Raw genomic sequence first — 23,287 nt, forward strand, 5'->3', positions numbered from 1 at the left:
TGTGTGTGTGTGTGTGTGTGTGTGTGTGTGTGTGTGTGTGTTCACCTTAGCAGTACTGGATAGCTGACCCCATGGCCTGAATGCAGGAGAGCTGACTGGCTGACCAACTCAGCTACCACCCAGGCCCAGATCCAGAGCTTTGAGTTAGCCCACCCCAACATCTATGCCATCTATGAACTTCTAGAGCTCACAAAGGGGCCTGTCCTACAGAACCAAAGCTGCAGGATCTCCATGCTATCTCAGAAAGCAACAACAGGCTACCAGAGAGGAGTTAGAATCCAGTATTCACAGTGTAGCAGAAGTCAGAAGCCTCAAACCAGACCAATGACTCACTGCAACAAACATTTGCAAGTAAAGCTGTGTGGGCAAAAAGATATATACTTTGTGAACCGCAGCAACATACTACTACTACAGCTGCCATGGAGAGATGGTTTAACTTTTATTTTATTTTTTAATTGTTTTTTTCTTTTCTAGAGGAAGGGTAGAGCATGGATATGGAGGGACTGGATGGATGGGGAGATGAGGGGGGTTGGGGTACATGGTGTGAAAATCACAAAGAATCAATAAAAACGTTTTAAAATATTGTAAAATCTTCACATACATATTTATGTTTAGATTATTTTGAATTAATACACATTAATAAATTGTACTTTAAAAGAGCCTTATATTTTTGTGCAAATATTATTGCACAGAAAGCTATGAAAAAAGGTTTGATTATTCCAAGAAAACACATGTGGAGACACATCTGTTAGGAGTCCATAATTCTAAACATATTACAAAGTTAGTTGAAAATTTAATTAATGAATACAAGAATAACATGGTCAGGTAATTTAAGCAACAGGAATTTGTTTTTTCGTAGTTCTGGAAGACAAAAGTTCAAAAGACTGGGGCTGCATCTGACTTGAAGACAGACAGTTATTTTATGTGACCTTCTCTCTGCATGCGCATCCCTCAGAAACAGTCCTCCCTTCCTCTTCTCACAAGGGCACTAGCCCTGCCTGTGGGACCATCGACCCATACTTATGGTCTTGCTTCACCTTAATTAACTCTTTAAAGTTCCCATCGTCACATCTCTCCAGCGTTAGGGCTTCCAACAGATTTGACAACAGACATTTTATAAGTTTGACAACAGACATTTTATAAAGGCTCAGGGTGAAGGCAGTTTCTGGAGCTGCCACGTGACAATGTCGGAAGTGGGAAGTGTCTGGTACTGCTCCTGCATTTGTGTCCTATGGAGATGCCAGCCTATGAGGCACATTCCGGTGTCACAGGATCTCTAAAATATGACACAAGTCAACAGGCAATTAGCTAGGCAGCTCATGGAGGTCTCAAAAGATACCAGAAGGCTTTCACTGAGTCCCTGAAAGCAATGGATTGAAAAGAACCAGCTCACTTCAAGGGACAGCTTCTTTCATGAGGATGAACAAGAACATCCCAGATATTTCTCAGGACTTCAAACACAGCTCCAAATCTTGTGGCAAGCATCCCAGGGAACCTTCAAATCTTTGCAGGACAAACCACGCTGTTGGTGACCCTGAAAGATGAAGGTTGAAGCGGCTACCCTGGCTGTGATATGAAACGGAAGTGTCAAGAACGCTGGCTATGTCAAAGCCAGCCTCGTCTTACACCTGGAACCCTGCCCCTCCAGCTGTGTTCAAACACCTGAGCTGTTCACTTCACAACATGATGATTATACTGCTTTCCAGAGGAGCTGCATGGGAACAAGAGGTAGGGGGTAAAGAGGACTTTTTTATTATTATATTATTAGGTTGCTATTCTTATGAAACATTCATTCCATTCGGTAAAGGAATTGCTTTAAGAAATTTTGATAAGGAAACTTTGTGAAAAAAGTTGCTGACATTGCCTTTAAAAGAACTGTACATGTACTCTGAAAAAGAAATAAATAAATTAAACGACTGAATTAGGAACTCAGAGCCATATTTTCCAAGAGTAAAGGGGAAACAGTCATCTCGCTGCCTAATTTAAAATTCCACCAGCAGGCTTTGAGCATTAATTACATGTCAGGCAGAATTTACTGCTCTGTACACGTGCTGATGTTAGAGAGGTCCCATCCCTCTTCTGCCATAACTTGGAGTTATTTGGAATCCTGGGTCCAATTAAGGTGTGCCGTGCAAGGAATATGTGTGAGCTTTGTGCAGTCCATCTGGAACCCTGCATTCCCAGATGCCGTCTGTGTATTCCTCTCCACCTGGGCCTCTTTTCCACCTCCCTTCACCAATGCTGTCCACTCCTGAGGTTCTGTAAGATCCACAACCCGGTTTTCCCACAGTGTATCATTGATCTTACTTTCTCAAGCGAGGAAGGGTTGGAGCGAGAGTGAGTCGGCGAATGGTTTGCGTTATTTGAGTTTGAGTCCTCGTTTCTATGCATATTTTGGGTGGGATGGGAAGGAGAAAGACTTCCAACCTTAAAACATTTCATACAAAAGTATATTTAGTATAACAAGATTTTTTTTATTTAAAATTGCATGTTATTTTTTTAAAAGTAAGGAAAAAAATGATTTTTTGACAGAGTTTTGGCAAGGAATTTTTAGGTAGCAGAACCAAGTGAAAAGAAGATCTTGGAAGAAAAGAAAGCAAGGTGAGATCCTGTGGCCGCAGTGGGTTAAGAAGCAGAGAAAGAAGACAAACAGATCCAATAAAAATAGGACATGAAGCTGGCATTATTATTATTATTATTATTATTATTATTATTATTATTATTATTATTATTATTGCTAGATTCCATGTTAGTGTGAGTTTGGTGGTATCAGCCTTGTCAGACTGTCAGGAGGTACAGCCTCAGAGAAGTGAGTACAGGTTCTGGGTCAGTTTGTATCCTCAGCCCTCCGACTTTGAACCTGGGCTAGTTGTTCAATGTCCACGCACCATAGTAGCCTTCTAGCCTTTGGGATGGAAGGGTTTGATACCCAGAGCTGCTGTGTGAATTGCCTAATGTAACAGGGAAAGGGGCTTGGTGTGTAAGGGGAATGCTTGAGAGCAGCAATAAGAATCAGAGTAGAGTCCTCAAGCTGGACTGTGGATTCCTGACCCTTCCCACCATTCTATATGCCCCCGAACCCCTGGTCATGGTCGAAACAGATGGAAAGCCAAGATCACCTTACAGTGAACTTGAACACAGAAGCACAGTGTTCAAAGAGCTCTATACAATGGTCAATAACTTGGCATTCCCATCACGGGACCCTGAGCAAATCCTTAATTTCAGTTCCCTTAACTAATCAAATGAGGAGTGAGACAGAGGTCTCAACATGTCATTCAACTCCATGCTTATGTGATACTCATTTCTGGAGAATGTGAGTCACAATGAGGGTGTGTGACTGACATGAGAAGGACAAGGAATAGCCAGGAGCCAAGGACACAAGACAGGGTAGAAGGGGGTTAGGATTTAAGCTGCGAGGGACCAGAAGAATTCTAGATTTCAGGGAAGGAAGAGATGAAGGTAGAAAGCTTTCATAGACAGCTCTATCTGTGTAGCCAAAGCCACAATTCCTCCAGTGATGTTTCTTTTCCAAATTAACAAGAATGGTAGTAACATGGGAATGCGTTCCGAGGGAGCTCACTACCATCTATTCATAGCTCTGGGTTTACTTTAAGAAAATGATTTGAACAAAAAGAACTAACCGAATATTAAGGCCCTGGAAATGGGAATGAGGAAGATGGGTCTTCTGCTCTTAAATCCAGTTATTCCGCCTACTTACCATGAGGCTTGAGTCCATATGAGTAGATTAGAATGTGGTGAACAATACCCCTCAGCAGGATGAGTGGAAGGCATTTTAATTTTCACTTATAGGTTCAGAAATCTCAGAAGGGAACTTAGAGCTGCTTAGCATAGCATTTTCCATTGCAGCCTCCTGTTGATCTTAAGAGTGTATCATTGCAAGACAGCAAACCTAGTTGTTAATGATCCCCCAAGCTGGATGCCATCCATGGATAATTTTTGCCTGGGAAAAAATTCAATGCTGTGATTATCAGTTATGAGCTCTTGGGTGGGGTAGGGGTGTGAGGGATTGGGGATGCGGGGGTGTACCTTCATAGAGGGAGATCTGGTTTGGATCCTCCTTTACCTACACATATGTGGTCATACACAATTACATTTCACAACTTTATTTAAAACCTGAAAAAAATGGTAACCGATAACCCTACTGTGTAAAAAGCCAGGCTTCAGACCACTACCCAGTCCTTTACTCGTCCTTCTAAATGTGACAGCCTTGGCTTCGCTTCTTGTTCACATAATACCAGGGTGAATGACAAGACCTTCCACTAAGGGGCAGGCTTCCACGCTTCTATGCACCTGAATCTCTATAAAGGACTCTCTGTGGGCCTCCCTCCACACTTAACTCTTCAAGGATAAATGTTATACCAGAACCACTCCAGTCCCAGGATACTGATGACTCCGTGGTCATCATGCTTTCAAGCAACTATCTGCGAACATATAGAAAGTGCCCAATAGGAGGACTGTCTTGTGTAGCACTGCCATCAGTCTATTTCCTAAAGAGCCCTGGGGAAGTTAATCTGCAGTAGATTCCCAAGCCTGAGACAAGAGAGTCACCTCCCCACATCCAGAACAAGATAAGTCTTTGTCGTCATCTTCAAGGCAACAAGGATATGCATCATTCCACGCGGTGATTCAGGTGGTTCTTCATCCACAACCATCCATCCCAGCTCGGCATACCAGGCTTCAGATGCTGCCACTGAAGTGGACCTCACAGTTTCCCAGGAATGTATAGACACCCCTCTTACGGCCCTTCACCTTTGTTTAACCCTGTTCTGTAGACCCTGAAAAGCCTCAACATTTCTCAGATGCCTAATATATTCCAGCTGACCACCTCCTTTCAGATGCCATGACATTTGGCTGGACAAAGCAACAGATGGCATATAGACCCATTCAGAGTTCTAAATGAGTCAAAAAGTATGCTAGTTGTAATAAAATAACAATAAAAATTCAGTAATGTGAGAGCATCTACATGTTCAAGTGAGCCAAGCCAAACCATTATTTTAAATGCTCTCCGTGGCTTTTTATCATCCATAACAAAAAAATATTTTTATTGCTTCAAGTTTTTCTTCTTTTTTTCTGTGTGTGGGAACTGATCACTCATCTAGCTCAATAGATAATTTTTTATTTATTTTTCAGTAATTAGGTTTGCCCCAATTATCCTCAGTGCTGACACTGATGGTATTTAAAAACTATTTTCCGCATTTTAAAGGAATGATTCAAACAAATGTATGAAAATAAAAACAAAAGAGGAAGAAGGAGACGGCGGGGGAGGGGGGAAGGATGGCCTTTGGCATATTCATCCATTGTTTAAGTTAAAATTGGGACAAATTCCAGCTGTGCAGCCCTGGATAGCCTCAAACTTACCAAGTCAACCGGATTGGCCTGGAACTCACAGAGATCTGACTGCCTCTGCCTCCTCTGTGCTAGGACTATAGGTGTGCAGCAGTACTCCTGGCTATCAACTGTTACCATAGCTACCCAGGTGTGTCCAGGTTGCAGAAACTTGCAGCAAGCAACACTTCTTGGCTGCACCATCCTTCACTTCCCCAGGCTCTGAAAACCTAAATTGACCTCTGATCCACAGGGTCCCCGAACCTATGCCTTCGAGAAACAGCTCCTGAATCTTCTCCCTGCTGAAAGCAGAGCTACGAGAGGCTCCATTAAACTGCAACAGAATGTGCAGCCTATCTGTATAACAAGAGCACACCATCTATCTGGTTCCTGGGTCGTCATCACCAGGGCAAACCACATAGTTGAGCTGGCAAGGTCCCAATTAGTGTGCTGTGCTTACAGGGAGGTCCTGGGGGCCATATGGCAAAGTAGGGGGTGAACAATCTTTTTCAGAAGAGAAAGCCCGGGGTTGGAACCATTAATCATGATCACCAACCAGTGAGGGCACAGTCGAATGTCTGCCTATGACAAAACATGATCATCAACTATAGCTAAGGTACATAAGTGGGGTCAGTTGACTCTCTTATAGAAGACCTCTTATATTTAAAAGTTCTAAAAATATAAATAATTTCTAAAAAAAAATCAATACTTTACTATTTTCTATGCATTCTCCTTATGAGAAGGTTTATACTTACGTTGTTGCTAATTATTGGTAAACAGGTAGTGCCTGATATCAGTTGATTGGAAAGCACATAGTTGTCATAACTCACGCTGACGTGCAATGTTAACATGATGAATATTTGTGAAAGAGCAATTCTGTGTGTTGACAATGGACCCATCACAGGATTCTGTCAACGGTATGTCACACCCTTCAGTGTGAAGTGCTAATTAAGTCTCTCAGCCAGTTAGAGGAAATTAAAATGAAATTAGCCATAATACTACTAAAATATTAATATTAACAATTCCTTATCAAGTGTTGGATCTCAGCCTTTATCTCTCCCAGGGTTCTAAGTGTCCTTGAAGAATTTACATCCTAGAGTATCCTAGTGATTTCAAGCACTAGTTTCCTGGTCGACACACCTCAGATCACAGCAACAAATGCAGGAGAAGATGGAGCAAGCAAGAGTCTTCGAGCAGCCTGTAGTTGCTCATCACGATGGGACTCCATCCCTTTCTGTTAATGGATGCGATGCCTCTCCTCGTGAACAGGGAGTTCACAGTGGTAAAAATCTGAGCTAGCCCCTATGTTGCAGGGTACGCTGGGGCGAACTTAAATTAAGAACAGAAAGGCTGAAGAGACTTTTGAGGTAGAGGACACTGGATGGTGTGATTTCTCTGAGCTGTCCTGCTGGTAGACTGATGGGATGGGGACCCTCTCTACTTTCCCTGTGGCTCAGGTTGCTCGCAATGTGCCCAGATGCAGGAAATTCAGAACTGTCCGAATATCCAAAGGAAACCTTCATTTGATTCTTGTCAGGTTTGTGTCCATTCTGAGCATCTCTGTGTCCAGGGGAAGCCATTTAATTTAGGGACATACCTTCCTAACAGATGTGCTCTCACCCAACTTGTCTTTCCTTGACTCTTGTTTCCTGTCTATGATGTTGAACATAGTAAAAAAATAATAATAATAATAAATCCTCCCTAACTGCCTGGGTTCTACATGCGTAGGTTCGTTTTAATGTTGCCTGGGACATACTATTATAAACTCATCAAGGTAGCTGGACAAGATGATAAGGAATTGGGTCACAGCTGGTTCTTGCAGGCCACAGGAAGAACAGTCTCTGGAATTTTGAGATTCAACGCAGGGTCTGTGCATGATCACATTCTCTGCATCCTTAAAAGTCTGCTCTTTAAATGAGTCTGATAGTTCTCAGTCCCTTGACCTTCACTTTTCTATTTTTTAAACATTTTATTTGGCAATCTCTTCCAAAAAAAGGATTACTGTAACGCTCAAGGGACCGTTGCCAACTAATTTCTAGTTTCTTATAAACAGGAGCAATGAATGAAAACCACAGCATGAAGACTGTTGCCCATCCTCAGATGGAAGGTCACTGACACCCGACTGAGTTATACCCCACTCAAAAACTGTGCACTCCAACTATCGCTGCGGTTGTTGAAACTTAAGGGTCCTGTTCATTTCTATGACGATTAAACGTGTCTGTATAACTGGCCCCTTGTGGTCATCGCTAACACTGCTTGAATTTATTTCTGCCATGTGTAAAAACAAACTCCTAACACGTAGAGCTTGATCCCCACTTCGCCAGGAGAGCGTGTGTTCTTCTCGTGATTTGGGGTTTAAGCCAGCAACATCTTCCAAGAATAATCACAGCAGAAGCCTCTGAGAGTTCTTAACTTTGATGTGCTTTACGTCAAGGCCACATATTATCTATGCGAACCTCTTCTGCTTTACTCTGCTGTGGACAAGGAATCAAACTGGTATTTTCCTTCTTGAACTGGAAGGCTGCAAATATATGGCTTAGAAGAAAATTCAATTTTTTTCTAATGGAATAAGAAATAAAAGCATTAAAAGAGCAATTAACTACCCAGTTCTGGCGGTCCTTATGACAGCAAGCCTAAAACAGACCTTTTCTTTGATTTATTTTAGTAAAAATCTGTGGGCTTCATTAGTGCAGAATAATATCTTTTGATCATACATACTCAGGAGTTCAGTGATTGTGGAATTGTACTTATAAACTGGAACAGGGTAAAATAATAGTTCAGAGCACAACTGACTCAGTATTCAAGGTGTAGGAAAACTGACAAATACTTATGTGGGAAATGGAAACTCCTTAACTCACTGAACCCAAATAAACCATAAAATGATGCAGTACCCCATCAGAAGGCTTAGTTCTATGTAAAATACCTTGCACATGGGTTTGCCTAACTTTGCAGATTTGTGCCCATGTCCATAGCCACTCGTTTCCTGGGAATCTTCAAATGATACCGAGGTCCATTTGTGACCTGTCAGGCACTTGGAAACTCTCATCATGGAGTGAGCATCAAAGTCTTTTTATTGTTTGCCCTTCCCTTGATGGTCAGGTTGTCTGCAGAGCTATCATTCCTGCCATGGGTCCTCGGCTCCTTTGGGGGCTTTTATGTATTTGTGTTTTCATGCTTTCCAGAAGTAACTAAGACTTGCTAGTTCACACAATTTTGTATTTCCTTTAGGATGATGATTGAAGTGGTTAAGATGAAGTGGCTCTGCCCAAGCGTAGGAAAGAAGAGGCACTCATTTTTAAAACCACATACTCGATCAACTAACCTTGATATGTACAAGAGCAGAGAGCTTAGCAGATGACAGTGTGCATAGATAGAGCTTTTGCAGCATACTATATGTTGGGCAAGGGCACAAAAACAAAGATGAAGAAATATACTTACCATAATAGTTTACGCCAGCTGTCAACATGTTGGCAAGCTCTAGACTAACTTTGAAGACAAGTCTCTCGCCTGGCTGTGTCTTTAAGGAGTTCATAGATTGTGTTTATTGAACTTGAAGGACCACCTCTAAATGTAGACAGCACCATTTTATGGGCCAGAGATATTGAATTGAATAAAACATAGAAAATGAGCTAAGCACCAGCATTCATGGCTTCTGCTTCCTGATCATTGCTGTGGTGGGATGAGCTGCCTTATGCTCCTGCTGTGGTAGATGGTGCCCTCAGACTGTGAGCCTAAGCAAAGCCTTCTTTCTTCACAATGCATACTTCTATTTTTGTTTGTTTGTTTGTTTGGTTGGTTGGTTGGTTGGTTGGTTGATTGATTGATTGATTGATTGATTGCTAAGTTGGTTTGTTGGTTGGTTGGTTGGTTGTTGGTTGATTGATTGCTAAGTTGGTTGGTTGGTTTGTTGGTTGTTTCTGTTGTTTTGTTTTTGTGGGTTTTCTGTTTGCTTGTTTGGTTGGTTGGTTTAGTTTGGGGTTTTTTTTGTTGTTGTTGTTGTTCTTATTGATGTTGTTGTTGCTATAATGCTAAGCAACATTTTTTTTTCCAGTATTATTCTCCCATGTTTTTTTCTAGCTCCTTGAATACCACTTTCAAACAGGGAGAAAATTAAAGACTAATTAAGATTACAAGAATCAATCTGAGAGTGGTTAAGTTTCAAAGGAATTGTTCCTTTTTATTCTGCTCTTGTGTTTTAGGGCATAATAGAAAGTAAGATCTTAGCATATTGTAATTGCTTTCAAGGCAACATAAATTACCAAGTGGCAGACAGAGTAATCAAATTCCTGTCACCATTCCCTCTCCTTGTGAGTACCCTCACCCACGATCTGCACCGTTCATCAACAGACAGCCAGGAGCACAGAAGCTGACATGTGGAAGCTGCAAAATGCAGATGGACTCCATGCTCCAAGGTGCTAGATACCTGATTATGTCAGCACTCTTCATTCTACACAACTGTACACAGTGAGGATCATTATTTTACACATAAAGAAAGAGAATTCAGGGTCAGAAGTGATGCACAGAAATTATGAGCACTTGGAGCTCTTGCAAAGAACCAGAATTCAGTTCCCAGCATCCAACTTGGAAGACCCACAGTCACCTATAATTCCAGGTCCCGGGGATCTGATTGATACCCTCTTCTGGCCTTCAAGGGCACCTGCATGCATACATACATACATACAGACAGACAGACAGACACACACACACACACACACACACACACACACATACATCTTTAAAAAACTAAAACACACACACACACACACACACACACACACACACACACACAAAGAATGTTCCAGCTTAATTGGCATATACAGTATAGAGCTAAGAGTTGAATCCAAAAATGTCTGGAAACAAGCAGAACAGTTTCTTACCTTTGCAGTGTCTTCCTTCAGATTATTGGGGCCATGCTGAGGGTGGGGTGGGATCAGTACATAGGTATGTGATGGGTCGGGGTAGGTAATTTGACAAAAAGATAGGCTTCATAGCTAAGTTACAATATGGAGTCATGTCTTGTTTAAAAAACAAAAAGTGATTCTAAATCCTACCCACATTTTAGTCTGAGATGTCCTGGCTTAAGGGTTTGTTATAGAATTAGGGAGAGTGACAGAAGAGAAAGCCCTGAGAATTGAAATGAGAAAGGGAAGCTTTTTCATTGATTCTTCTCTCTTGGAGGCTCATTAACTATCAGGTGAACTCTGATTATTGCCTACAAACACACAGCACTCTCCTTGTTTTAAGCTGCTAAACTGCCCCAAGCCACCACAGACAGGTTCCTCTGAAATGGACTTATGGTTTCTGCTGGGGGGGGGGTGGTTAAAAAACAAAACCTCCTTTAGAGACTTTAGATACAAGTCTTCTTTCTGCTTCCCCCCAGGCTGCTGCGGGATGCACAAGGTGAAGTCTACTTTAAAAGCTGGTATCAGGAGCTGTTGGCCGCTCTCCAGTTCTGTGCAGGAGAAGCCCTGAATGAAGAGCTTTCCAAGGAGCAGAGACTGGTCAAACTTCTGGGTGATATTGGAGAAAAAGTGAAATCGGCCAGTGACCCTCAGAAAAAGGTTGGTGAAAGAAGTCAATTGTTAGCATGGTGTGAGGTGTCTGCCTTTTGAGTCAACTGCTTCAGATTTATATCTTAGACAACAGACTCCTCAAATACACTTAGTTAAAAAGAAGTGTAAATTAAGAACTTGCTTCATTTACTTTTCTTAAAGTTAATATTAGTCTCAACCACTGGAACACAAATGACTGGTAAGTACTCGTGTTTGACACAGGGTTGCCATGGCAAGGAGACTCAAACTTGAAAGAATTTTGAGCAAGGAAAAAAATATCCTGATGAAAAAAGTTTTTCTTTAAATTTTATTTTGCTTTTAATTGTGTAAATGTGAAAATGTCCATGTGTGAGTGTGTACATGTGTGTGAGTGTGCACATGTGTGTGAGTGTGCACATGTGTGAGTGTACCCATGTGTGGGTAGTTGTTCCCAGAGGCCAGAAGACGGCAGTTGACCCCTGATGCTGCAGTTTCAGGTAGTTGTGAGTTGCCTGACTTTGGCTTGGGGAACAGAACTCGACTCTTCTGGAAGATCAGCAAATACTCTTAGCATTTAAGAACTACTGCGTGATCTCCACAGACCGCTGAGGTTACAAGCTTAACACAGCACCACTATCATCAGGCTTACGGGAGAAAAATCACAATTTAGCTCTATATTGTTCTAAAAAACCATTTTTGATAACAAATAAATCTAATTAAACAAATTCCAACAGTACTATGGGTAGTCATATTTTTATGAAGATCCCCAATAACTAAAATACTTTGTCTCTTTCTCGCTGGCGTAACTGCATCTAACTATTCTTTTTCTTGACATAAATGAAGCACATTGGATCTTTTTAATTAGCTGCATCATTAGCTCTCTTCATTGATAGGGACCATTAAGAAAGTTGTTTTAAGTCTGATGCTACGTATTACGTACTCAGGAGGGCAGCGGACAGCCACCTTCTGCATAAAGAATGTTATCCAATTGATTACCTACCACTGACAAGAAGATAAGGATCTAAATATGACCAAAACATAGTCTTATTTTCAAGGAAACTCATAACTCACTGTCTAAAATCAACAAGAATGTTTAAGACTTCATAAAAATCACAACACACAAAATGCCCTAAATTTGTTTCCCAAACTAGGATTTCCACTAGAAATCTTATTCCCTTTGATAAGAATGCCCATGGCTATACTATTTCACTGATGTGGGAGGAAGCAGAATAAAATGAGCAAATATGGAATGTATTCTTCAATAGGAAACATATAAATACCACAAGGATACTTCAGACATATGACAAGTAGCACCTTCTAAGCCCTTTGATTTCTCTATATTACTTTAAGGCATTTATTTTCTAATGTTAGACCAAAAAAAAAAAAAAAAGATAGCTAGTTAAATGCATTGGCAGAATGTTCCAGAAATTTTGATTTACTTTTTTATTTGTTTCGCAAATCTCTTGGTTAAGAGTCCCCCAGGGTTCAGATGTACACCATAGCTCAATAAATTCAGCACCATTTTGATAATGGACATCAAGTTCCAGAGATTATTACTAACTCTTTCACCTCAAGTGGCAGTATTGGAACAAAACAAAACAAATCAATTACCTTTTCAATGGAACTAAGAGGAGGGCACATGAGAGGCAGACGGGCACTGGATATCTGTTTCCATAAACTTTACTGTTGTATTATATATGGTATTTTTTACTGTTTGAGAATTCCATACATGTAACATGCTTTGATCAACTCCATCCCTTTCTGCTCCCTCACATCCTCCTGTATCCTCCCTGCTGTTTTCCCTCCCAGCTTCGTCCGTTTGTTTTCCCAACCACTGCGTCCACTCAGAACTTCCATATGTGAATGGGTGTGAGGGCATCCACTGGTGCACAGGCAGTCTGTCATCTCTGTCTCTGACTCTGTCCCTCCCTATAGCCATCAGTTACCAACAGCTCTTCAGCTAGGACTTTGTGAGCCTCTCTGCCATCCATGTTCAGGTCTTGACTGGCTTGATCCTATGAGGTCTTATGCATCCAGTCACAACTGCTGTTAGTATGTATATGTAATAGCCCTTCATGTTTACAAGACACATTTTTACATCAATCAACAGCTACCCCTGACTCATAAATTTTCTGTTCTCTCTTCCATCGTGATCCCTGAGGAATGCTCTTGATAATTTGGTTTTCTTAGGGTTGTGTGTATGTATGACGTCTCAGGGGATGCACATACTTATTGTGTGGGCATGAAAGAGAGCGTTAAAACTTTCAGGAGTTGCTTTTCTTCTACTGTGGACTCTGGAGATCTTACTTCGGTTGTTGGGCTTGCTTGAAAAGCACTTTAACCTCCTGGGCCATCTCACATCCTGACAACTATTTTAAAAAAACATTATTTTATTTTCTGTTTAAATAAAAAGCATTGAATTAAATCTAACTGAAGAAAATGGTAAAGGGAGTTTGCTTAATGGAGGTATTACCAGACGCCATGATCCATCAGAGCTTCTCCTTAGCTTCAATGAAATGCAAGAGAAATCAGAAAATGGAAACTGATAAAGGAAATTTGTTTTGCTTACAATTCGGCTAAACCAGGGCAAAGGTGACTGCTCACTTTTTCCATTGTCTTGTAGCAATGTTGCACCTTCACATAAAATATCCAACAAAAGACAACGAATATGTCTGAGCTAATTAACTATGAGATGAGTGGTCAGAATCACTGACAAGCTCTTCTTGTGTCTGAAAATGTGCAATTCCTGGGGAAATTTGATTCTGTGGGGTCTGTTGACTTAGGGTCCGTCTTTTTGAAGTATAGATTCCTCTCCATGATATTCATCATGCAAATCCACAAATAAAATATGCAAAAGGAGAAATGGAAAAAAATCAGAGTGGAATTTCCCTTCTTCTTCCAGATCCTGGAAGAAGCAGATTTTGTCATTTAATATGAACCAAGGGTAAAAGCTAAGAAACAATTGGAATTAAACACTATTAACCAGATTAAATTTCATTTTTTGTCGAACGTAGGGTTAGAAGGACTTAGAAGTGTACTCAGTGGTATTGAATGAACTGTTTGTTTACATAAAGTATTGTTCCCATCAGCACCGTGTCATTGACAGTTTTTCTTACTGCTTCACTAAGGTGTGTAAATATCTTTTGTAAAATGCACTGCCTATTACTTATAAATCTTGATAGCTATAAATGAAGATTTGGGGAAATTATTTGGAAAAGATTAAGTTAATAATTGCTTAATACAGTATTTGAAATCAGTGGACCACAGTCAAGTCTTACCCGCCCTGGTTTTTGACAGGAGCACAAGGCTTTATTTGATGTTTGCTTCTGGTTGAATCTGAGGTCACTGAGACAGGACATGACCTCTTTTGCTAGTGTTTTCACCTCTACTCATTGTCTATCACCTGCTCCTCCATCATACATCATGTGTCACCTGCCTGATCGATGTCAGCCACAACACCACCCTGACCTAAGAGTTTATTTAATCAATACAAGGAAGTGGTAACTCAAAAGGAGTTCTTTACAATTTCTTAAACATTGTTTTTCTGATTTTTTTCCCTTACAGGATGTGCTAAAGAAAGAGATTGGCAGTCTAGAAGAATTCTTTAAAGATATAAAGACTTGCCATCTTCCTCTGAACCCAGCACTGTGCATAAAAGGAATTGATCGGGATGTAAGCCAATTTACTTAATTGTTGAATAGGCCATTTCTTTTTTCCTTCTTTAGTTCATCAAATATTTTACACAATAACTCAAAAAGGAATATTGCAACTACTTTAAGAAAAATAATTTAACCCCATTCACACAGAAGAGTAAACACTAATCCCATCGTATAATTTGTTGGTTTGGAAATAAACACAGCTTATTGAAATATAAAAGGGAACAAATGTATTTCTCACACTGAAGGGAATCTGTTTTCCTACTGTGGGTGCTTGAATTGGTTAACTCCATGCATGAAACTTTTCCATAGCTCTGAGAGTTAATAAGGGAAGGACCAGCTGGCAGAGCTGGTTACAATTTCATGCCTATTAATAATCTGTGTATGACATGTCTATTACATTAATATATTTAGCTATCCATCTCCATTTTAATTCAATTTAATATGCATCAGTGTCCATATATCAGTATGTTATGTTATATATTTTGTGAATTTTAACCATGCCCGTAAAGCCTTTCCTAGTATTTCCAGACTCAGGACTTCCTGATCCTCTGTCACGTGGTACTTCCTCAATCGATCATCTCTCTAACTTAGAATCTCTCTTTCTCCTTAGTTCCAACAAAACTTTATTATTCACCTTCTCAGAAATGCTAGAGTAGAAAGACACTAATAGGGAAAATGATTGATGAGTGAGATTTAAAAGTGAAGAGGTTAAGCTATCATGCATTAGCAGTAAATGATACTGAAGTCAAGTCATAAGACAACAAACACAACGGTTAGAGAAAATCAGTTTAGTAACACTATAAATAGAAATGGATTGCTAAAGGCTTGGACACCATAATCTCTCTGACTTTGCTACTCTCAAGGCCCCTTACAAACTTTTCTGACATGTTTCACAAACATATTTGGGGGTGGAGATGGGAAATAACAAGACACTAAGTAAGTCCTGTAAATTGACATGTATCCATAGGGGCTAAAATGTGAAACATTACTAATGCTTTAAAAATTGTGTGTGTTTTCAAGTGTTGGGTGCATTTATTGATCAATGTATAGCTAGACGCTATGCATGTTAGAGGTGTTTACAGTAGAAAGAAAAATAGAAATGACTACAGGGCTTGCGTTTTACTTCTTCCTTTGGAGTGTGTGTGTGTGCATGTGTGTGCGTGTGTGTGTGTGTGTGTGTGTGTGTGTGTGTGCGTGTGTGTTTGATAGGTCTGTTTTGGTGTAGACATGCTTGCATGCCTGAGGTAGAAGGTTGCTGTCAATGCTGTTTGTATTGAGGAATAGTTCTTGCATAGTCAACAATATGGGAAGTGCTGTCATTTACCCTACTGCTAAGAATATACTCCTTCTCTACACTAGAAGTGCTATCCTGAAGCTCAGGGTCTGCCCCAAGTAGAGCCACCTCCTGGCCCTATTTGCTGTGATGCACTCTGTCTGGAACAGAGCTGTGTACCTGTCGTATAACAATGGATGCCACTGATATAATATGGCACTGTCATGTGGTAAATCTTAGTCTGTTCTCTAATCTCACAGAGCAGTGGGGTGAGAAACTTTACCACTGAAATGAATGTGTGAAAGCTCTCCATTCAAATAGAGATACTGGCAGAGCATCTAGAGCCTTTGCTGTGGAAGCCATGTGTAAGCCAGGAGTATGACAGGGCCTTCAGTTAGAGGACAAGTCTTATTGATCACCAGAATCTCCATGATGGGAGAAAAATACATACATGTAGACAATTCAGACAAATCTGTCATTTAGAACTCTTTATCGTTGCCTGCAAGGAAGCCATAGTACAGAAAATCCTTTTGAGTGCAATGCAACCAGGCATTCTCTCTTCTGTGATACAGATGTCACATAAACAAAACCACTATCTAAATGTCTCATCATGTAAACATATGCAGTCAAAATTCACACCTCATTATACACCAAAAGATGCACACTGGTAAGGGACTTTATGAATGTAATAAATAGGAGGTCTTCTGTTTTCATGCCGTTCTCACTGCTGTCAGAGAACCTAGTCTGATGAAAACCCTTACAGGTGACCCAAGGAAGCTATTTGGTGTGCGTAGGCCACCAAGGAAAGTCTTCAGTCTGTGTTCTGTCAGAGAGAAAAAACTCAGGCCTCACACAATTTATTTAACAAAGCATTGCTCTCAGAGACAGAAAGGAAGGGTCTTAGGCTTGAGTTGTGCTTTATTTACAAAATAAATAGATAAATAAATAAAATTTAAAAAAAAGTCAACCACACCCACTCAGGGAATTGTTAATTTCGCAATTCCTTATTTCTCTTTGAGTTGCTGAGGTGTGGCCAGCAGAGGAAGCTGAGAATCACTTAGTGCTTCTATCTCTTTGGATGGAAAAGCAAACATCGGACATTTTATTTACTTACAGGTATCTTTTTTTTTTTCCTTCTATTTTTATATCTGAGTCAATCATCTCTGCTGGTCAAGGTCAGAGGTCATCCATTTTTTTCTTTTGCCTTCTATCTTCCCTCGTCCTTTGTAGCTTTTCCATTTTACCAAACATAAAGTCATCTACAAGACTTTGATTCGGTCTTTCCTGCCCCCTGGATCTGACCTTTGTAATCCACCTTTTAGACTTCAGTTTTTAAGTTGTTTTTGACTTTCCCCAGACAGGAAACCCTTCCTTTGCCTGTTTTTGAATATGCTTGTCTCTCATAATCTTCAAGATCTAGTTAACCTCAAAATGACTTTACTCTTCAACTGTGATGAATTTCTTTGTGAATTTTCCATTTAATGCATAGGTATATACGTTCACGCCAATTTTCATTGACATGTTAACTAGGTGCAGTGCTCCTTTCTGGTAACATCGGGATAATGGTTTGCACATAGTAGTTGTTAATAATAGGATGTTTTGACAAGACTTTTAATAAATACTCTGTATGTGAAAACAGGGGATGCAACTATGATGGCAGAAAAGATTCAAGGAGAATAGAAAGACTATCTAACCCATTTCTCAGACACTTTTGGACTTTTCTTCTTTTCACTGGGCATCCTTCAAAACAAGCCCCACGGATTGGAATTCAAAATTTCAAAACCACTTATCTAGACTCATTTCTGTCTAATGTGGGCATTCTTAATTCTACAGCAGGATAAGATCATAAGATTCCCTAATTAATCTTATAGCATAATGATATCACATTATTTACTAATTAATTCTATAGCATGAGAAGATCATCTCATTCACTAAAAGTTCATATGGTTGTCACAGGAGAAACTCGTGTGTCTCATGCAGCCCCACCTTTAAAACTGTAAAACTCAAATTTATTCAGCAAGCTAAGGTTTGTGTTTGGTGAGAGATTAGATAAGATTTACGTTGACAAATAAGTTAGGAAATAGATCCCTATCTTCTCGGATTATCCCATCATCAGATGTCAGATCTGCATCTTCAAACTGATCCTTCAATATATATTGATGTCATATTTTACTGACTCAGTGGATTGAACATACCAATCCCTTTCTTACTGTAGTATTGATTTAACTCTTTACTACTCTAAGCCTTGGAAGCCTTTCAACTCTCGAACAAATTGGGAAATTGAGCACAAGAGAAAGTTGAGTGGAATTAACCAGCCTTGGAAAACTTAAAACGTAAATGGGGAATGAGATAAAAGAAACAGAAGAAGGAAACTGTGAGCTCTCATTACAGAGAAAACGTTCGCTAACAAAGGGATGTATCAGTTCTCCAGTCCCCATCTCAGAGTCTCAGCTCATGATGTCTTCTACCAAAAGGCACGAGATAAGGTTTCTGGTTCTCTGCTTTTTACTGTAACAGAGACACATGAAGGAATGGTTTTTAAAACGTATTGATAATAAAATACAGATTAGAATTCTGGTCTCTCTTAACTGTGGATCCAACTTTCTTTAAAATACATTCCAGGACAATAATCCAAAACAAGTAACAATAACAAAAGGCCATGAAAGAAAATAATTTTTAAATAGCAAGTTAAACTCTTATCTATTAACCAACTATAATAATAATGTATAGACACATTATAGTTAATTTTAAGCAACCTCTTAGTTTGCTTTAAGCATAAATATCTCTCTCTTTATTGCTTGACATATTAGACACTTTTCAGTTCCTGGCTAAAACACTACAAGGTGCTTAAGGGACAAAGGGTCATTCTGCTCACAGTTCCAAGGGGATAGCACTCATCATGGCAGGGAAAGCATGCTAAGAGGCAGCTGAAGCATGCGCTGCCTGACAGCATCTCTCTCCACACACAGGAGGTAGAAAGAGAAAGCTGGGAGTGAGGCCCATAGTTGTTCCTCCAGCAAGGCTCCACTCGTGATGGTTTCACAACCTCCCCAAACATCCCTGGCAACTGTGGATCAAGTGTGCAAACACATGAGTTTATGGAGGAGAGTTCTTACTCAAAACACCACACTTACACTACACAAAGGATGCCTACACAAGTCTTCAGGCTTCTCAAAAGGCTCTACAACTTAAAGCTAGAGAATTCATTCTGGGATTTTCCACTTAATAGTTTTTAATGTGGCGGAAAGATTGGGTTGAAAGGTTTTCAACCTACCATACAGCTGGCTTCTCACATTTAAAGGACAGTGTTTACCCACCACGCCCCACCCTTATGTGAGGAGAATGAGGAATGCATGGATTCAAGTTTTAAAACCCTGTTTACTCCATGTATGGTCTGTTCCATGTGAACATACTACACAATGGCTGTGGACATGCTGCTCAGGTAACGAACGAGATGGCACATGACTATGACATGTCATAGGGAAAGCTTGAGAATTAGTTCCGGAATTTTCCGTTTGTGAGTTTAGATTATGGCTGATTGTGGGTACCTGAAACTGCACAAAGTAAGATGTGACAAAAGACACATTGTGACACGTGCGTGAGATTGGGAGAGTAGCATTTGTTCACTTTTGACAGATTCAAGTCCTTGTCAAAGTATAAAAAGTATACCTTTTTGTTTGCTTGCTTACGGGTATAGCAAATTCTGCCAGGGGCGATGACCTTGTCAGGAAGCCACTGTCTTCACCTTACTTTGTTCATTCCTTTCTCTTCTCCTTCAACAGGCTTGCTCGTATTTCACATCTAACGCTTCACCATTGAAGATTACTTTCATCAATGCTAATCCAATGGGCAACAACATCAGTGTTATTTTTAAGGTACAGTAACCCTCCTGAATCCCAAAATTGATTCCAGAAGCAGAACTATTGATTTATTGCTCACAAAAAAGAAATGATTGCAGTTATTTCCCCCTGGCAAAAACACAGAGGTTTCCCAATTATTTCAGAGTCTCTCTGTCTTTACAGAATTATGGTGTGTGCCAAGCTGATTGGCAATAAATCAAACGTTACTGGCCAAATGCCAGGCATCCTTCAGTTCAAATCTTAAGCTAAGTTTGGATAAATGAAGGCAGAGGATCACTTTTCACTTTTGAATGGTGGAGAGAGTGGAATGTGCGATAAGCTTCCAGCAGTGGCATTTGGTCTTAGCCTAGGTTTTAAAATAATAATAATAATAATAATAATAATAATAATAAAGGTGCACATTGCCTGGAACCTGAACAGTACCAACTACTTTGAGGTAGCAATTATACCTACACAAACTTGTGTATTTTTAAATATTTAAAGATTTTTAATTATTACATACACACATATACACACATACACATAAACATACACATACATATGTGCATGCATACACACATTCATACAACACTCACACATACACACACATGCACACACATGCATGCGTACTCACACTCATACAGACACATGCACACACATCTACACATGCATGTATACACACATTCATACACACATACAGACACATGCAAACACATACACACATTTATATATATGCACACACATGCACACACATACATATAAACACACACACATACATACATTCATACACATGCACACACATACACACACACATACACACACATGCACACACATACACACACACAGGCAATCTTGCAGTAGTCAGCTCTCTTTTCCACCACTTTGGTCATAGTTACTGAGCTTATCACACTTGGCCTGTACTTGCTGCTGCATCCACCAGCCATGTTTATTCTCGGTTTTGTTGTTGTTTGTTTATTTCCCTCTTTTGGTTTTTTTGTTTGTTTGTCTGTTTTTCTTTTGAAGAAAAGTTTTTATGTAGTCTGCCTTTGAACTCCTGGTCCTCAAGCCTCTACCTCCAGAGAACTAAAATTACAGTCATGAATGGCCACTTGTCTATTTCCATAAATTGGATTTTTCTTTCCTCTATAAATAAAAAACAAATAAGGAACATTTCAGTCTTCATATGAACCCATGGGAAAGGGTGAAAGGCGGTAACAGGGTTGTAGATGGGGCAGACAGAGACACTGGGGTGGGGAACGTCACGAGAAGACACAGCTTTTACCAGTCATCCAGTTCATACAGCCAACCATTCCTCGAGGTCCTGGAGTGATGACCTCTTTATTACATACAGACATACAGACATTGTGTGTGTGTGTGTGTGTGTGTGTGTGTGTGTGTGTGTGTGTAAGTGATTTAACTCTTGATGGAATGAGGATGATGGTGCTCACACTTTGCATTAGACCCTCAGAACCTTGAGCCTTGGTGATACCAAAATGCTCCTTTTCCATGAAGAAAAAAAGGAAAGACACCTACTCAGGAGTAGATTTGTCTGTATAAATTCAAGGACACTTAAAAAATCGAAATTCTTTCCTAACGGAGAGGTTTCCCCTGTTGGATCTATCATCACATCCGTCTCTGATGAAAAACACACCTGTATTGTTTCTTGTTGTCAGATACAGGGTTCTCTGAAAAACCACCCTGCGGCCTCCAGAGTGAAGGTCAGTGAGTCACAGGCACCACAGTATACGAATGCTAATTTATGCCTTAGTGAAGAAGTCACAGGGATTCTAACTGCATCTCAGTGCTATGACAGCACCAGTCATCCTCACTTTCACCCCTCCCTTGGTTGAGTTGGAACCCTGGGTAAACATTCATCAGGCCTCTGCACTAGACTGTGAGTCTAAGAAAACTTAACGAAGGAATGAACAGAGGTCTACCCAGAGCAGTTCCAAGCAGCGCCTCCTATCTGACGATGTCAGCAGCCCCTGTGACACTTCCAAGGCCAGATCTCCTCCCTTCATCTGCTGTCAGAAACGCAGGGTGCTTTGAGTGCTCACAAACAAGAAACCCTACCCTAAGCTGAGCTGGAAATGTATATAGGAAGGGGGTGGGGTAGAGCACATTTGACTGCTTTGAATGACACCCGGGAAGAGTCTTGAGCCTGCAGTCTTGCTTTTACAGGCTGGGGACGATCTTCGGCAGGATATGCTTGTTCTGCAGCTTATTCAAGTGATGGACAACGTTTGGCTGCAGGAGGGCCTCGATATGCAAATGATCATTTATGGATGTCTATCCACAGGAAGAGCCCAAGGTCAGTACAGATTTGAAAATAAGGTGATTTACATATTTTACCTAGCTTGTTCACTGGTAAGACATTACAAACCGACAGCTTTTATTTTAGGATCCAGGGTCAAATATCCAAAGACAAACGTGTATTTCTTCTCAGTTTTCAAAATTGCAAACCAGGATGATTGATATAAAGCACAGCATGCTTTAGGGTGTTAATGGTGACTTCGAAGTTCAGATGGGAACTGGGCCATTCCTTTGCTTCTCTCAATGAGTTACCTGCACCAATGACTACTCATTCTTTTCTTCGTTTCCTAAGAGAATATAGATATTGATACCCCAAGTGGCGAGACCATGGTAGCAGGCATCGCAGACGAGTGCTCTAACAGATATTTATAGACCAAGGAGAGATGCATATACAAACTTCAAAGGACAATTTTCTCCTGAATGCAGGTCACTCACTGTTCACAAGTATAAAGCCAACTGTAACAAAAGTCTAACACTATCCACAGAAGAATAACCTGACCATGCAAAACTACTCTCACCATTAACACACCATATGCAAGTGCTTAAAAAAACACTCAACCTTGTAAATACTTGGTATAACAACATTTGTTCATTAATTATTTCTTATTATTATTATTTGTGTGTGAGTGTATGCAGGCACATGTGCACACATGCATGCACACACACATACATAAGCAATATGGGTGACTGGAAGCAAGTATGAATGGAGAGCAGATGACATCATTGGGGATCAGTTCTCACCTTCCACCATTGTTAGTCCTGAAATCAATCTTGCCCCTCAGGCTTGAGTGGCAAGAGGGTTTACTTCCTGAGCCAGCTCACTGGCCCAGAACTGGCATTTAAATTCTGAAAGGATTTTGAATAGCTAGAAAATCAGTCAAACTGAGCCAACATGCACACTTTGAACACAATTCAATATTTCTTTTCCTTTGTAAAGACCAGATAGATATAAATGTGGAATGAAAGACTACATGGTTTAGGTCCATTGATCAGTTTTATTCTCACAAAGTATTAATGTTTTTATTCTGCAGGTTTGTTAAATTTCACATTAATGCTTGCCTTGGGATTTCCTACATATTACACTACTTTCCCCTTTTAAAATATTTTAATGGTGAACATTCATCTTCCTGTCAAAGGGATCAATAAAGAGAATTTTCTTAAAGCATATCATGTGTTTTGGTCACCTCATACCCTCTCCTTTATCCTCTCCCTTTCCTCTCATGTCAGTCTCCTTCCATCCTGATGCTCTCCTTGCATGTCATATGTATATTTTTATATGTATGTATATATATATATATATGTATATATATATATGTATATATATAT

At 40.1% G+C, this 23,287-nt stretch overlaps 1 protein-coding gene across 4 annotated transcripts in view; it reads left to right on the top strand.

The window, feature by feature from the left end:
- Pik3c2g (phosphatidylinositol-4-phosphate 3-kinase catalytic subunit type 2 gamma) overlaps window positions 1-23,287 on the top strand; it is a 333,974-nt gene that overhangs the window by 198,059 nt on the left and 112,628 nt on the right. For all 4 annotated transcript variants that reach the window (XR_003843304.1, XM_029535677.1, XM_021191148.2 and 1 more), the window contains 4 exons: window positions 10,727-10,907; window positions 14,442-14,549; window positions 19,592-19,684; window positions 21,830-21,959. Coding sequence is in view for 3 of the 4 variants with exons in the window: in XM_029535677.1 (XP_029391537.1) it covers window positions 10,727-10,907; window positions 14,442-14,549; window positions 19,592-19,684; window positions 21,830-21,959 (512 nt within the window). In the remaining variant the exon portion in view is untranslated. The remainder of the gene's footprint in view (window positions 1-10,726; window positions 10,908-14,441; window positions 14,550-19,591; window positions 19,685-21,829; window positions 21,960-23,287) is intronic.

Source organism: Mus pahari, chromosome 2, assembly GCF_900095145.1.
Source record: "Mus pahari chromosome 2, PAHARI_EIJ_v1.1, whole genome shotgun sequence".
NCBI lineage: Eukaryota > Metazoa > Chordata > Mammalia > Rodentia > Muridae > Mus > Mus pahari.